General features: G+C 33.1%; 1 protein-coding gene across 2 annotated transcripts in view; it reads left to right on the top strand.

Annotated features, from left to right (window-relative positions):
* Positions 1-18,242, top strand: part of TNFRSF19 (TNF receptor superfamily member 19) — a 99,077-nt gene that overhangs the window by 35,267 nt on the left and 45,568 nt on the right. For both annotated transcript variants that reach the window (XM_023499582.2, XM_031960787.1), the window contains exons 4-5: positions 3,497-3,675; positions 7,303-7,388. In XM_023499582.2, coding sequence (XP_023355350.1) covers positions 3,497-3,675; positions 7,303-7,388 — 265 coding nt within the window. The remainder of the gene's footprint in view (positions 1-3,496; positions 3,676-7,302; positions 7,389-18,242) is intronic.

The raw sequence follows: 18,242 nt of genomic DNA, 5'->3' as shown, positions 1-18,242 counted from the left end.
AGGGCCCAATGTGAAACATTCATGGTCTAGAAATATAGAAATTGTTTAATTTTTAAAATTTGGCCTTTTAAAAACTGGCCAGTGTTACAAACATTATTTCTCCAATGTTTATCACAAAAGTAATTGTCTAAAGATGGCATTGATAACTAACACCTCACTTCTCCAAAAGTCATAGCATTAATTATTTCAGTAACATGGAATTCAATTGATGATTTAAAATCCAGCAAGGAGGCTGCTGAAGATCTTAAACTAGAGGTCATAAAGTCTGTAATTTTTATTTTTAGGAGAATTCTTAGAACTTCATTCAAAAGTTGTTTACTACAAATGTTAACTTTACCTTCAACTAGAAGGGTTAGAACAGGTACTAATGGAAAGCATATTATCTCTCTTGCTATTTATCACACATGACACCTGAACTCTGGTCTGCTTTTGTGATGACCATCTTCCACATCTGGAAAGTATCTTCGTTTCTTAGAATCCCTTGTTTCTGTCAAACCTCGGTTCAAGCAGCAGCTTCCACATGAAGCCTTTCTGAACCCTTCACAGTTCCTAGGGCCTCCTTGTAATTTACCATAGTGTTATATCTATTTGTTATGTATATGTTTTCTCCTCTTCTAGAATATAAGCTCCTTAGGGGCAAGAACTGTTTCCTTTTTTTCCCCCAAACCTCAATATATCCCTAACATCTAGAACAGAGCTGTATATAGTAAGTGTTTAATAAGTGTTTGTTGAATTAAGCAAAAGGGAGCTCATTGAGTATGTTGAAGCATAGATTGGAAACATATAATTTCTTAAAGCATATATTGCAGATATTTATTGCAGAAGTAAATGAAAAACTGTTATTAAAGTGTATAGGGAAGCAACAAAATCTGAGTCCTGGCAGGCTAATGAGGAGGGGAGACACTGAGAAATTATACAGAATAGACATGAGTGAAAAAAATAGGAGTAAAGAACCATTTAATGTAATGGTGAATAGGCATTTGAAGGGATATGTGAAAAATCTAAGGAAAAGAAGGAATTCAACTACTGCCCAATTTGTAAGATTCTCATTCTGATTCCTATAAAAATTAGATTGAAATCATCTTCCTCTAATGAAATTAAGTTCAAAATATCTATCATGTCCAAATGTGCTCCATTTTGGCTTGCTGTATGCTCCTTTTGTTGGTAGTGATCTTTTTTCACTGGAACTGTGATTTTATTTAATACAAGAAGTTCCCAGTGAGGAAAGTCCCTTGATCTTTGCCAGCTGATCATTGCTCCACAATTTATAGCCTTAGAATTGCTTGGGGCACAAAAAGAGTAACTGCCTTATTCAGGGTCATTCCATGCACTCTGAACTCTATTATCCCTTGAATTCCTGCCTAGGGCTCCATAGTCCTGACCAGTAATTGTCACAGTCATCTCTTACTTTGATACCTAGCTTAAACCACATTTATTTCTTTGCCCCAATCCCTATGCTATCTTCTTCAGTAACCATGATAAATTCAATTCTGCCCTTGTCAACAAGTATTTACCATATTTGCTATGTGTCAAGTATTCTGTTTAGCAATTAGCATACAGAGAAAGACATACAGTCTCTGCCTTCAAAGAGCTCATATTCTAATGGGGAAACAAATATGAAAATAACTAAAGACATAAAAGACAAATACAGAGTAGTTGGAATCAGCTCAGAAAGACTAGAAGCCAGGGGAACTAGGATAGGCTTCCCATAGAAAGGAAAATTTGACCTGAGTCTTGAAAAGTGACTGGAAGATGGATTGGAGCAGGGAGATACCCAATCTGTAAATTTGGAGAGATTGGTTTTAATTGAATGATGAAGTCTAAAGCCAGATTGTAGACAATTAAGGGGAAAGTAAGAGAAGTGTAGGTACTTTGTCTAGATGGCTTTTCTTTTATAAAGAGTGTATCAGTCTATTCCTGTGATTCTGATTAGGATCTCTGTAACTAAGTGGTTCTCAAATTATTATCCCAGGAAGGTTCTAAGACCTTTTCAGGAGGTCTGCAAGGTCAAGACTGTTTTAATAATAATACTAATATATTATTTGACTATTATAATTCTCCCTTTTCAACCATATAGCTGTGTGAGGCTGGGTTTTCTTTATATACTTTAACCAAAATAATATATCACAACTGATTGAATGCAGACACAGATATGGGAATCTAGCTGTCTAATAATAAGCCATATATTACAGAGGATTGCAAAAATAAGTTTTAAAAAATATTACTCTTCTCATTAAATTTTTTTTGTTTAAATGAAATTAATAATTATTTTTAAATGTCAGTTTTAATTTCTGATATGCTTAATAGACAGATATAACTCACAAAAGCAAGAGTTCTTTAGCATTCTTACTATAAAGAAATCTTGAGATGAAAAAATTTCCAAACAAAATTCTCCTTCCCTGAATGCTACTCTTATCAGTGTGTTCCCTGCGTAAGAACGTCAATTCTCTAAGAACAGGAACCATCTTTGCCTTTGTATTGGTATTACCATGGCTTGACACAGTACTTAGCATAGAGTAAGCACTTTAATGGATGCTTTATAATTCATTCATTTTAGGTAATGATTTAGAATTTGTAAGAAAACATCAAATTTTATTAAATTAGTGAAAAGGTAAATATGACATGAAATCATAGAATTTTCATACTCCAAAGAATTGTAGACTTCTACTATATCCCTTTTATTTTGCAGATAAAGAATCTAAGAAAGTTTTTAAAAAGCCCCACTTCCCCAACCTCTTAGATTGGCCACATATCTATGGTCACATTCTCAGCATGGTCTAGCTTGCAGCTCTTGGACCTCTTAAGATTATATTATGTAAAATACTTTTCTTGGCATTCAAATCAGAAATTTTAAGAAGCTAGTTAAGAATGAATGTTCATCATAAGTTTCATTGTTTGGGTGATTTTAAGAAGTATGTGAATATCTTATTAAATAAAATTTTGAACTTATTAAGTTGCTAGATGTAATTAGGTAATAAAACAACATTTTTTCAGTCATTAGTTAAGTGTATATTTGGTTATTTTTATAACTATGCAAATTTCGTGTGAAATTTTACATGCCATTATTTTTCTTTACTCAAGATATGAACCCTAATATCAAAGTACTTGTTTTTATGCCTTTACCACTGAATTACTGAATAGTCCATTCACTTTAGAATCTGAACATTCACATGACTGGTTTAATTAGAAAACAAGAAAGCTCAATAATTCTACCATAAGCTAGTAATAATGTACCAGTGGGAGTCCTTGCGGTTCTTTATTATTCAAATACTCAGTAGTTTCTTGAATAAAGTGGATGACTAAGTATACTTATAGAAGTAAGAGAGATTATTAGCAGTGGAAGACACATTTGAACTTGCTGAAAGAACTGCTTTTGTATCTAGGAAGGCCTACTCTCAGTAATTATTATACTAGGTCTTCATTTTATCCCAGCAGTCCCTCCTTATTCACGCTTGCAATGTCTGAATAGCTTTCTATTGCTTGTTAATCCCCACAGGAATGTGGCTTTGGTTATGGGGAGGATGCACAGTGCATGACATGCAGGCCGCACAGATTCAAGGAGGACTGGGGCTTTCAGAAATGCAAACCCTGTCTGGATTGTGCATTAGTGAACCGATTTCAGAAGGCCAACTGTTCTGTCACCAATGATGCTGTTTGTGGAGACTGCTTGCCAGGGTAAGTTAAATTTTCCTGCCCTTTCATTGTTCTAAAAAACTATTACTCCTTTTTTTTTAAACCTTAATTTTATATTTGCCAATATTAGCTCCCAAATTAGTTAATATTATATTGTTAAATTAATATGTTAATATTAATTCAAATCATGTTAATTGAATTAATTACTGTTATAACTTTTAAATTTTGCTATATTAATTCCTAAATTGATATGTTGATATTAACTCAAATTATTTGTCCTGTTTTGTGTCAATAAAATATTTTGTAAACCATTCTAGATTGGAAATTGGAAGGATCTGTTACTTGGGCATATCACTTTACCTCTCTGGGTCTCAGTTTTTTCATCTATTAAAAAAAGAGCATTGGATTAGGTGGCTGAGATCCTTTCAGCCTTAACTATGACTGTGAATTAGATTATAGGTTCTGTGAATGTAGGATCCATGTTTTATACTTCTTTGAGGCCCCAGTAGTATCTTGCATATATGAGGTATTTAATTCGATTTTCTGGATTTGTCATTTCAGTGCTTTGACATTTAGTCCTTTTGTGCTTTCATAGCTAAATCATTACACATTATGCTCCATGTCCAGAATGGACTTTCTCATCACTTTTATCTCATAGAATCCTTGGTTTCCTCAAAAGCACTACTCAAGCACCACCTCCTAGATGAGACCCTTCCTCATCCTACCAGGTGGTAACTCTAGATTCCATCTTGAAATTACTTTGCATTTGTTGGTTTCTTATAACATCAGTCAATTTGTGTTCCCCAAACCTAATTTTCAAGGAATTACTTTCTTCCTTAAGATTTTGTATCTCTTTTTCCAATTGATTAATTTTCTTTTCATAATTTTCTTGGATTACTTTTAACTCAGGTACATGTAATATTCTACTATACACACACCCACACCCACACACCCACACCTTTTCCTCACCAATAAGCTCCTTATGAGGACATCATCTGTTATTTTTGTCTTGAATCCTCAGCACCTAGAACAGTATCTTGTTTATAGTAAAAACTTAAGTCAACATTTGATTTGAACTTCATTATATAGAATTCAATTTAAAAGCAAGGTCCAAAGTCTCATGACCTGAATTTATTTGCATTTATCCTAATGGTTGCATTTTTGCTAATATCAAAAGCTCACATATTGGAAGTTATAACATGGTGAATATGACTTGTAAGTGAATGGATTCAGTTTGACTCATAAACCTGCAATATTAGAGCTAGAGAGAATTTAATCTCACCTCTTCACCTTACATATAAGAAACTGAGGCCTAGAGGGAAAATTACCAAAATGATAGACAGAGAGTGTAACAAGACAGAACCAAGATTCACATATCCTAAACTAGCCCCATGTTCGTTCTAATATACCTAAATAACTCGATAAATAAAACATTTACTTCAAACTATCTGTGTTAACACAGAATTAGAATCAGAAAGGATCTCAGAACTAATGTGGTTCATTCTGTATCTGAATAGAAACATGTCTGTATGTTCGATATGTCTCTGAAAAGTGGTCATCCAGACGTTGCTTGAAAATCTCTAAAGAGGGAGAACCATTACCTCTTGAGGCAATTCATTTCACTTTTGGTACTTTCTGTTAGTTTTTTGGTAGTTTTACTAATTATACTCTCCTCACATTATCCTGTTCTGCTCTCTGGAGATACACAGAACAAATTTAATCCATATTCTGTGTTATTTCTCTTCAGATATTTGAAGATACTATCATGGTCTCCCTTTATCCCACATTTCTTTTCCTAATTTGAAAAAAATTTTTTTTTCAATTAAGCATTTATTTTTTCTCATCCTTCCACCCTCTCCTCTAACTGAAAAAAAAAAAGGGAAAAAAATTTGTAACAAATGCATAATTAAGCAAAACAAATTTCTATATTCCTTGTCTAAGATCATATGTTTCGTTCTATATATTTAATTCATCACTTACGTCCTTAGTAGGTATCATTTTTCATCAGTGCTCTGGAATGATAGTTGATCTTTGCATCAATTAGAGTTCTTTAGTCTTTTAGATCTTTTGTTTTCACAGTCTTGTGACTATATAAATATCCTTCTGGTTGTGTTTTCTTTACTCTGCATCAGTTCACACAAGTCTTCCCAGGTTATTATCCTTATCCTTCACCATTTTTAGTAGTATACATATACCAATCATTCCTCAGTAGATAGGCACCCCCTTTTTTCTGTTTCTATTTTTCATGTGATATGATGAGGAATAGAAAATATTCCTCAATGCAGAATCTGCAACTGTCTATTCTTTTCTATTATTTACATACTCATTGAAGGGTTATGGAAAAATACAACCTTTCTTTAAAAGTGACTGGTCTTAAGGATAACCTCAAACCCAAGACCTTGAATGTCTCTCTTAAAATGAATCTTAGCTATTTCAAAATTTGAGGTATATTTTACTGCAGGTGTGTAATATAAAACCCTAGATCAGGAATATGGTGACTCAGATTGAGGGGAAGAGGAAGTTTTTCAGGTGAGAGGAATGAATTATTGAATAACTGAAAGGCACTTTTTAAAAATTATGGCACAGAGGGCAGTTAGGTGGCACAGTGGATAGAGCACCAGCACTGAAGTCAGGAAGACCTGAGTTCAAATCTGATCTCAGTCACTTAATACATTCTAGTTGTAAGACCTTGGGCAAGTCACCTAACCCCAACTACCTCAGCAGAAAGAAAGAAAGAAAGAAAAATTACGGAACAAATGTAATAGGTCGAGAAAAAGTAGAGGGTAGGTGACAAAGTACAAATGAATAGGCTGAGAAAAGGAGGACAATGAAAATATACAGAATTCTCCAGTTTCTTTTTCTCTCTGCTTAAACCACAGATTTTTTTTTTGTTTCAGAGAAATGTTTAACTCTGATTTCATGATTTAATTGCATGATTATTTTTAATATTATGTCCTTTTCAAACCAGATTAGTGCATTTGGTAGATGGCACTTACATAGTGGCTTTTATTCAAAAGGTTTTTCAAAGATTTTTACAAAAACACTTTAATTTTACTATATCTCTGAAATGGGTGATAGGTTTTAATCCTCTTTTTAGGCAGTCAAATTGAGGCATAGGAAATAACTTTCATGGTACCCTCCCACCCCCCCCCCACCCCCCAAAAAAGCAAAAGCAGGGGTAAAACACTAAAATTGACAATCATTAATAGATAAACTATTTATCCAACTTGGGTCCAAATGTAACCTTAACCTTTATTCAAATAGGCATATTTCTGGAATACTGGCTTCATTATAATAGATGTTATGGAGAATAACACTTGAATTCTGAATATTATTAGTTTTCTTTGTAATAGCCTTGATTTGAATTATGGTTGAAAGGCAAGGAGCCATTAGTTTTTTTTTTTTCCTTTTCTGTTTCGGATTGATTTAGAACATGTGAAGTCTGTATAAGCACGTTGAGCAAACCTTATTGAAAGCCTACAGTATGGTCAGAACTGTGTTTTATTTGATGGTATAATACACGAGATATAATTATATTTTAATGTTTAAATTAAGTTTTCATTTAGAATAATAATAGCAGCATCTAATGTTTTCTAGCAGAAATCTGTTGTTCTATCTATTAACTTAGGAGAAAAAAATCATAAAAGTAAATTCTCCTTCCTTTTCTAGATTTTACAGGAAGACAAAGCTTGTTGGCTTCCAAGACATGGAATGTGTACCTTGTGGAGATCCACCACCTCCATATGAACCTCACTGTGAGTTAACTTTGCTTAAAAATAGGGCTGGAGTTCTCCTTAACCTTCTTACTTGCTTTCATTACTTGAGAAATGAAGTAAATTTTTTTTCACTGTGAAACTGAGCAGGGGGCATGAACTTTTATCAAGTTCCCTACTAGAATACTAATGATCATTTGTTAGTGTTTTAGAGAAAACCTCTTGATTCATAAGATCTTAAAGAAAACTATATTTTGCTATTATTATATAAATACATAAATTAAAAATAAAGGACATAGGAAGAAAGACACTATCTGCATCCAAATGATAAACAGAAATGTGTGTGTGTGTGTGTGTGTGTGTGTGTGTGTGTGTGTGTGTGTGTTTAATGATAACCATCTGGGGAAGGGGGAAGGAGTAAAAAAGGAAAGGAGGAAAAAAGAAATGTACATGATAACTTTGTTATGTAGTTAAAAGAAATAGCAAGTTTTATGTAAGAGTATTACAGTTTCCTGTGCAACTATGTTTTTATTATATTATTTATGTTTTATTCTGAGAATTAAATATAAAATAATTATAAACCTATTTTTCTATTATATTTCATTTAAAAGAGGGAGCAAGTTATAATAGATAATGTGGTAGACCTGTAGTTAGGAAAAACTGGGTTCAGATTCTGCCTCTTCAATTTTATGTATGATCCTGCACAAGTCACTTAAGCTCTGTGTTTTGTAAATAACATCCCAGATCTCTATTAAATTCTAGATGGACTATAATCTGTGTTGTTGGAGAGAGACCCTCCATTTTGAAGAGAGTCTCTATAAAGAATTACCCACACTGACACAATCACAACTACTTCCACGTATTTGTATTCTGTTCCCATTTGCTATTTTTGTTTTATGCTTACCATCAGTCAATTCTGATTTGGTGAACTAATCACATTTTATAATAGAACAAATGTAATTTTAACATAACTTCTTAGAAAATTCTCCATCTCCTAGAGTGAAATTATAGGGAATGGGATAGGCATAAGGCCACCAAATAGACTTACCAATTTCTTGGAACATGTATATTGGTTCCCACATGCCCCCACAGGTCTTTCATGTGGTTCCAGAGTTTAAAAGGAACAAAAGATGTTCTACTGTTTGGCATTTGGGAAGGCTACTAACAACTGGAAAAGAATTCTAATCATTGGCCCTGATCAAAGGAAAGAATTCAAGACAATCAAAAGAAAATATTTTTTCCTCTCATATGTTGTTAGTTCACTTCCAGATAGGAATAAGACAATTGCATAATATGCCCTTTTATTTTAAAGTTCTGTATTACTTTATTCTTTTATAATAATTTTTTTTAAAATGCCTTACATTTATCTAGCCCTTAAAAGAGAAGACAAGAGAGGAGGGGACAAGAGAGAAAAGAAAAGAAGAAAAAAAAGGAAGGGAAAAGAGTTTTTTTTAATATATTTATATATTTTATAGTTTATTTAAATATATCAATACTACGATATGAAAATGATATGTCCCTTTTTAAGGGGAATCATGGTAATATCCCAAATACAGATGTCTTTTTAAAAAGCATATATGAAGAAAGTATGGATCTCTGTACAGTACAAGTCAAAATTAACTTTTAAAAGAAAATTTCTGATTTTTATACTGAAAATTAAAATGAGAGTAATGCATAATGGTTCCTGAATTTCTCATACTTAAGAGTTCTTTATGTAGTAAATGTAATGGGCTGAGGCTTGAGTTGATGCACTGAGGTCCCAAGCACGTGAGGCTAAATAGTAATTGGACTATACTCTATTAATATACATGATTGGATAAAGACTGAAATGACGATTTTGGTGAGTGGAGGCAGAGAGACAGGAAGAGAGACTGGGAGAGATTGAGCCTGGGTTCCATACTTGTAGCTGCTGGTCGTGTGGCTGCTGGTCTAGCTAGCTTCTTGACTCAGCTGCACACATTGCTATCACCCATTCTCTTCCACCTCGGATCTTTCTTCACTGAGAATAAAGATTGACGATTTTCCCCTAACCTGAATTCCTGACTCCGGCTGATTTTAAAATACACGGTCATCACAAGTAAAGAATAATTTATTTGGCATAATTGAGACAATTTACTTAGTTATTGATCTTTCAAAGAAAATATTCACCCAGACTAAGGTAATAGATTTAGAGATTTCATGGTCCTTGGGAAATAGTACTTCTTATCTCCACATAGAAAAACACTCTCTCTTTAGCTTAGTCTAAAGAATAATACTAGATCTAAACCAAGGATAATTTCTGTCAATAAAATATAAAGAGTTTTGGGGGAAATGATGTGACATAGTTTGAATGATCATTTTTTACATAATGCTTTGACATTCATCTACTGAGAGTAACCCTCTTCAGTGCTTCCTTCCCTCTCCGCTCCCTCTCCGCTCCCTCTCCCCCTTTCTTCTTAGCCATTGATAACTAATTTTATGTATACAGAGGTTATGTAAAGATCACTGGCTTTGGTGCTAAGAGACCTGGCTTTGAATCCTGTATGTGCCGAGTAACCTGTGTGGTTTTAGGCATGCCATTTAATTTCTCTGTGGCTCAGTTTTCTCATCTGTAAAGTAGAAATAATGTCACCTATTCCAACTCCTCAGACCTGTTGCAAGGATTAAACAAGATAATGTATTTTGAGACTCTGCTAACCTTAAAGAACCATATGAAATTAATTTATTATTAATATATAAATCTCCAGTTATCAAGGATCTTGTCTGTTGCATAGTTTTCCTTTATATCTTAATAACTGTGCTATTGAGAGGCATGACAGAGACTTGAATCCAAGTCTTCTGATTCTAAGGACAATGCTTATTTCAGAATTTGGTATTTGGTAGAAATTTTGAATTGTCTCTTTGTGAATAGCATCAAAGTGACACTCTTTAAGATGCATCATTCACAAAAGAACAGAATGTGTAAAAGAGCAGTATTATCTCCATTTCCTGATTCCTACTTAGATTTATCATTTCCTAATTGCCTCAGAAAATTTTCTTAAAAATAAAACAAAAATTTCATAAGAGAAACAGGTAAAAAGATGTATCCACACATCTATTATCAGTACGAATTCTAAGGAAAATAGTCTAAAGCCCATTTCTTATGAGTGGTATGTTTGCAGCATTCTTACATGTCCATGAAGGGCTTCGTTTACTCTTTTTGTTTCTTTTTTGCTGAGGCAATTGGGATTAAGTGACTTGCCCAGGGTCACACATCTAGGAAGTATTAAGTATCTGAGGCCACATTTGAACTCAGGTCCTCCTGACTTCAGGGCTGATGCTCTATCCACTCTGCCACATAGTTGCCCTGCTTCATTTATTCTTAATGGAAATAAGTTGGGGGTGGAGGGAGCAGGGAATGAGAATGAAGATGGGGAAGCGTTGAGGCACTGAATGATCTGGACCTTTGAATTCCATTCTGAAGAGGAAATGCCTAAAGTGGAAACTACCTGGTTGATATAAACGAGCTGTCAGGTTCTAGTCTTAGAATTAATTACCTGGGAGGAATGAGAGATTAAGTGACTTGGCTGTTGGCTATCTATTATATATCAGTAAAGGATTCAAATCCAGATTTTTTAAGACTGGCTCTTCATGCATTCTTCCATGTGGTCTATTTTTTTTTTAATGAATATTAACTGTTATAAAAATAAGTGTAGTTCCATTAAAAATATTGAAAAGGCAAGGGAAGGACAAGTATTTGTAAACCTAAATTTCTGTATGATATGAATAGTTAATAGAATGGGTTTGCTGAAAACATTCTTTTTTGTTCTAGATTGTTTTGTTATTGCTGAAGTTTTTGTATATTTTTTTTCCTAGACACATGAAAAAACTGGCTAAATAAAATAGGAGCTAAAAAAATTCAAAACTTTATCTCTTGGAGTCAGATATTATTTAAGTTCCTTTAATTTAGATGTTTGCTTTTCTCTTTGGGTTTTTGTAAAAACAAGTCATGTGATCCTAAATCGATAAGAAATAAGATAAAGCATATGTGTGGGAAGTAGAAGAGATGCTAACTTTTAAACAAATACTTCAGAAAACAGCAATTCTTTGCACCAAGGAATGAATAACCTTAGCATAAAGCTATAATAATCTTGGGGGGAGGAGGATTTGACAGTACTGTTTTTCATTCCAATTAAGGAACAAAAACGATCAATTAAAAAGCAAACACTTTTTGAAAATGGAAGAGAGGCATGTGTTAAAGCAAGATCAACAATATTATCTGTATTGGAGTATCTGGAGAAGGGGAAATTAATAATTTAAGATAGTATTTTAGTAATCTTTAATAATAACTCTTCATAATGTAGCAAATTATGCTTCTCCAAAATGTGCATATTTAAATAAGAAAAACAGTAACTGATATTTATGTAATTAACAATCATAATAACTGATTGCCTTAAGGTTTACAAAACACATAATATAGAGTAAGTGAGAGCTTCAGTTAGCTGCAAATAGAATGAACTTTTATCACGTTTAATTAATAAATATGACATTCTTTATGCTAAAGGTTATACCTTTGATCTAATGAAGAATTTGACCTGATTAAGTGAATCTTACCTGGGATTGTTACTGTACTTGTGTCTAGTTTCCAGCATTGAATTAATCCCATGAATTACTGCTATCCACCATGCTTGGTGTGAATATACTCTCCCCTGGGCACCTGTCCTGGAGAACCACCATCAGAGTAGTGCAAATGACAAATTTCTTGACTAAAAGTGCTTTAAAATGAATGCATCCATCTCCTAATTGGTATTTTGAAAGCTATTGAGAGTGTGGAATAAAGAGAGCAGAGAACAGTGCAGTAAGAGAATCTAGAAGCTTAGAATAGACATTTCTTAAAAATCAGTCTCCTGTTTTTCCTATGTTTTAGCCTGAAGATAACTAGAAAAGGAGACCATGCTGCTTGATGCAATAATAATAATAATAATACTTTTCAGTCATTTCCAACTCTTCTTCTTCTCATTTGGGGTTTTGGGTGGCAAATTATCCTGGAGTGATTTGTCATTTCCTTCTCCAGCTCTTTTTACAGATGAGAAAACTGAGGCAAATAGAATTAAGAAACATGTCCAGAGTTATACAATTAGTATCTAAGACTGAATTTGAACTTGGGAAGATGAGTTTTCATGAGTCCAGCATTCTATCCACTGTAAAACCTAGGTGCCCTACTTCTACTATTACTATTACTACTTTTACTATTAACAATAACTACTACCTAGCATTTATGTAGCCCTTTAAGATTTACAAAATGCTTTATAAATATTATCTTGTTTTATCCTCATAACAACCCTAAAGAGTAAGTGCTATTACATCCCACATCTTACAGATGAGGAAAACTGAGGCAGGAAGAGATTAAATGACTTGCTCATGATCATACAACTAATAAGACAGTTGGTAAATATCAGGACTTTTGACTCTAATTCCTATGCTTGATCTACTGTGCCCTCTATTATTTTAATAATAGCATTTATGTAGTGCTTTAAGATTTGTAAAATGCTTTATTTGAAATTCTCCCAACCTCCCTGTAAGACAGATGCTGTTATTGATATCTCAGATGTAGATATAGATTTTTAGTGTTCTGTATTCAACCCTTTGAAGGAAAGGGCACTCTAAATAAATTAACAATATCTGAAATCATTTCCTTTCCCAAACATTTCCTAGCGTTACCACCCATCACTACTGGGGAAACCTGTAAAAATTCCAAAGAATGAAAGAGTTACATCACATTTTTTGGACTGCTCTTCTTTTCTTCTAATATGAAATAGTCTAAATATTTGAGGCCATTAACTCTATTTGACTGTTACAGGTGAAAAGGAAAAGTTTAAATGTTTCAACTCAGTAAATTGACATTATCCTTTGTATCTGGGAGATGCTTTGGAAAGTTTTTGTTTACCTGGGAGCATTAGCAGGAGGGCATGAACTTCCTTTGCTCATAGTAAGGCTTTGAAACTTTGATCAGGACCTCAGAGAACTAGCAACAGTTGATTATTACCTAGTTAGCTATAAATCTAACTACTATGGCTTTCATCTTCTGTCTGTTGTAGACATTTAAAACAGTGACCGGGTTTAAATATTTACTTATGAAGAAACAGTTTGTAGCTTATTAAAGCCATCCCAGAATTTAAAATATTTTATATTGAGAAATAGGGTAAGTTTGGGGGAAAAGAAAATGAAGTCCACTCATCCTGTTTTTCTGGAATTTAAAAAAGGAAGAGTGAATTACATTCACTTGTTTTAAACTGTTATAATAAATACAAACAGTGATGAAATAGGCAAACATTGTAAATGAAGACTATGTAATGGCAAGAAGAATCCTATTCTGAGTTGAAAGACAGCTTTCTAAAAGGTATTCTTTTGCTTACAATCCAGTAAAGAGCCCAGATCATGAAATATTTCAACTCCAACACTATGCCTGAAATCAGATAGAACAATTGTGGAGAAAACCATCACCCTCATTCAGGGAGTTCCTATTCTAAAACAATTGATTGGGTTGAGAGGGAATGGTTTGAATTGTCTATTTGTATTGTTGTACAATGATAATAGGAGTCTTCCTCACCTGAACTTTCATTTACTTGTGAAAAGACTTAGAAAGGAGGAAAAGAAGTGACAGAAGAACTTATAGGAGTAGCACACTAAAAAACTTGAGATCAGAAATGGAATGTCATTGACTTCTGACTGGAAAATAACAGAAAATAATTTGCGAGGTAGAAAAGACATTCAGTGGATCAAGTGCTGGGCCTGGAGTCAGGAAGAGTACCAGACACTTACCAGCTGTGTGACCAAACAATAAAAAAGAGACATTAGGAAGAGACAATTTGAGATTGTACAAGGAAAAAAATAAATCTTTAAGGTCAACTTTAAAGTAAGTGGGACTATTTATCCATGCTGTTGAAGCATTTTTAGATTGTGCATTTAGATTGCATTTTTGACCAACAGAGAGAAAAAAAATCACTAATTTGCAACAATTCAAGAATTAGGAATCCGCATATCATATTTATTAACTGTAAACATGAAAAATATTTTTTCCCCTATAATTTCTTCTAGAAGTGGAATAAGATGGAGAGAGTAATTCTTTAAGTATTAATTAAAGTTTCGTGATCTTATAAAGGTTGTTTTTATGAAAAATCTGCAGGACCATAAAATCATAACTAATCTCTAAATTCAGGTAGTTCCCTTGGGGATTTTTTTGTCTCTTTTTTATGTTTGATAGTTTGTTCTATCAATATTTCATTTCTCAAGAATTTCAAAGATTGTTGTATGAATTTTATTTCTTTGGCAGCTAGATGGCACAGCTCTGGAATCAGCAAGACTTATTTTCCTAAATTCAAATCTGACTTCAGACACTTACTAGCTAGGTGATCCTGAACAAGTCACTTAACCTAGTTGCCTCTTTTTTTTTTTTCATTGTAAAATGAGCTGGAGAAGGAAATGGTAAGCCCATATTAGTATCCTTGCAAAAAGAGGCACATAGAGCCAGATACACCTGAAAACAAACAACATATGCTTTCTTGCAAAGTACAAATTGTTTTGAGATTCAAAATATCAGATGATTGTTGAAAGCCATAAATTCTTCAAATTCCATACCGGTGTCCCTACCACCACCAAATGAGACTAATTACATTTATTTTTTCATGCTTGAGATTGATGTATATATAACAACCATTCATTAAGTTCATCCCCCCAAAAAACATTTATTGAACCTTACTGTATATACAGACCTAGACTTGATACCATGTGGATACCTTTTATAGATATTAAAAATTGGAAAATAACTCTTAGCTGTACTTATCTATACACTATGTGTGGTTTCCCCCCACCCATAAGATTAGTTCAAAAGCTTTGAAATGTAGAATTCCCACTATTGGCTTTTTATGTTAACTGTTAAAATGCTTTATGATCATTCATTTGATACTTTAAAGTCTATAAAGCCTCTGCCTAGCAATAATTCTGAGATGTAGGTATTCTAATCCCCATAACACAGATAAAAAAGTTGAGACTTAGAGAGTTAAAAGTCACTCAAGGAGCAAGTCTTATAGACAGGACTCAAATGAAACTCCAAACCTACCCATTATAATTCATTTCTCTCCACTGTCTATAGAGTCATTAACAAGCAACTTTCAGAAGTAATCAATTGTTTGTTTTTTTGTTTTTAATTTTTCAACTGTATTTTATTCTCCAAATACATGTAAAGATAGTTTCAACATTCCAAATTTTTTCTCCCTCCTTCTCTTACTTCTCCTCTTCCCAAGACAGCAAGTAATTTGATATAGATTAAGTATTCTTTTAAACATATTTCCTTATTTGTCATATTGTGCAAGAAAAATCAGGAAAAAACAAACAAAACTACCAAAAAAAAGGTAAAAATGCATGCTTTGATCCATATTTAGTTTCCATAATTCTCTGGCTAGATGTGGATAGTATTTTCCATGCCAAGTCCATAACCAAATTTTTAAAATTTTATATGAATGCAGTTTAGGCAAATGCTCATGTAGAAGTTTACTTCATTGATTTTATTGCATCATCATTTTGTTTTGTTATGATAAGCTTCAGAAAATTTGAAAAATATCTGAGCTGGCAGGTGGAAATTTTGGCTGCTATGCCAGAGGAATCAAGTGAAATTAAATAATGATGGGAAAGAGTCACCATTGTTTTAAGTTTTTATATATTAAGACAACATAGGACATACATAATGAGTCATTTTTTTTCTTAGTCTTGTTTATTTGCTCTGTACCCTATTTTCATGTTTGAGGGGGGGAAATCTTTCTATCAGTATAAGTAAATGGAAAAAGCATTTATGAAGGGTGTACAACGTGCTAGGCACTAACAGCTAGAAATACATTTAAAAAAAAAAAAAAAGACAACCATTAACTTAGGAGCTTATATAGAAGAAGGCAATGCAGATGCACAAACTCTGAGACAGGCAGGTGGAAAGATATCTGCATGCATGTTTGAATGAAATGGGAAAGTGAAGTGAGATGTGGTGTCTTTAGCCAGTCAGTAGGGTTGAATGGGTTTATTTGGAGACATTTAGATACTAGTCAAAAGGGGTCCAAATAAAAGAGACACATATGGTCTGAGCCTAGGGAACAGAACTGAACGTTTTTCATGATCATGCAATAGGAAAGCTGATTGTGTCATCATACACACTTGAGTCACCACTCCTGACCAAATCCTCCATTAAATCAGAACACCTGTCTAATTCACTTTGGTTGTTCATCTTTTATCAAATGAAGTAATCTTTTCCCCTTCCCCCATTGAGCTGACTGATCATTTTACTAAAAGCAGCTGAATGAGAGCCAGGTGACTTTAAATAAAGCTAGCCATCGAATGGGCAGATCAAAAAATATATAGCATTAAAAAAGAAATTAATATGATTCTTAAATACCAGTCCTTATTTTCTCAGAGAGGTTGTTTGATAATGATAATTGTAGATTTATCACCTAATGTGAACCCATAAAAGATTAAGTGATTACTCTCTGAGGTAAGTAAAAATCATCTAATAGGGGATCTAAGATTTACAAATTTTTCTATCTCAAAGTTTATGCTATAAAATAGTAGCACCTTATTCCATCTATGAATTACTATCAGCAAGGTCATTTGTCCATCAGGAGTCTAAAAGATTGCAGCTGAGAGGTTTGGCTCTGGTATTCAAAAGGTTAAAGAGAGCCAGGACACAGAAATGTGAAGGGCAAAAGCCCAAGTTCCGTATCTTTGTTCTAACTCCCAGCTGGCAGTCTTGTTTGTTAGTCCCAGTGGATACACAAAAACTATTTTTGAGCTAGCACATCCCTCAGCACAGATGTTGAAGAGGCTATAATGCTGGAGTTCTGTTAAATGGCATTTTTAGTTTCTTGGTGTCAAATTTTAGAGGCTTCATTGCATCATGAGTCAGTAAATGTCAGTAATGTACCCCATGAAGATTTTCACAATAAAAAAATGAAATAACCCTGGAATTAGAAAAGAATGCCTTTATAGTTCTCATTATGCTTAAAAAAAAAACCCCAACATATTTCTATTTAATAATTTTGGCCTATAATATTAAGTATCAAGTATATATATGGTATTAATTTATTTCATTTATGTTATGAAAAGCAAGTTCTTAATATTTTGACATACCAGGTTTCCAATTTTGACCATTACCCAATTGATGGGCATCCACTTGGTTTCCAATTCTTTCCCATTAAAAAAAAAGGCTTATCTTAACTAATCTTAATCTTAAAAAGACTTATCTTTTTTATATAGATATGGGTCTTTTTCCTCTCACTATTCTAAATTATCAAAACTGGAAACTGTATGTTCAAGTATTAAAAAGGACTTAATTTTCATAATGTAAATAAAATAATACTGTACCGACTACTTAACATTATAGGCCAAAATTAATAAATAGAAATAACCTGCCTACGTTGTTTTTTTTTTTTAACAATTTTACTTTTTTTTAAATAATCTTTTCCAATATGATTCCTATGAAGTGTTTAAATCCACATTTGTTATTTTAATTTGCATTTCCCCAGTTGTTAGTGATCTGGAGTATTTTTGTATATAATTGATGGTAGTTTGGATTTTTTTCCTTTGAGAACTGCTTGCTCATATCCTTTAGCCATTTATATATTAAATATGTTTTTGTGAATTGATTGTAAAAAAAAAAAAAAAGATAGATGACCAGTGGAAAGAGAAAGCTTATTTTTCTTAAATTCTAATATGTTTCCCAGTTCCCATATAATTTTTTAGAAATCTGTTGTAATACTTGAAATAACTAGCTTTGGTTATCACTAGTCTAATGAAGTGAGAGCTGACCTGGAAATCTATCAGTGAAACTCTCCAGTGGATTAAGGAAAACATAGGTTAAATCGCTTGCCCAGAATCACTTAGCTACTTATTAAATGT

This window comes from Sarcophilus harrisii, chromosome 3 (genome assembly GCF_902635505.1).
Source record: "Sarcophilus harrisii chromosome 3, mSarHar1.11, whole genome shotgun sequence".
NCBI classification, from domain to species: domain Eukaryota; kingdom Metazoa; phylum Chordata; class Mammalia; order Dasyuromorphia; family Dasyuridae; genus Sarcophilus; species Sarcophilus harrisii.
The sequence above is the reverse complement of the archived record's forward strand: the minus strand, read 5'-3'. Positions and strand labels throughout refer to the sequence as shown.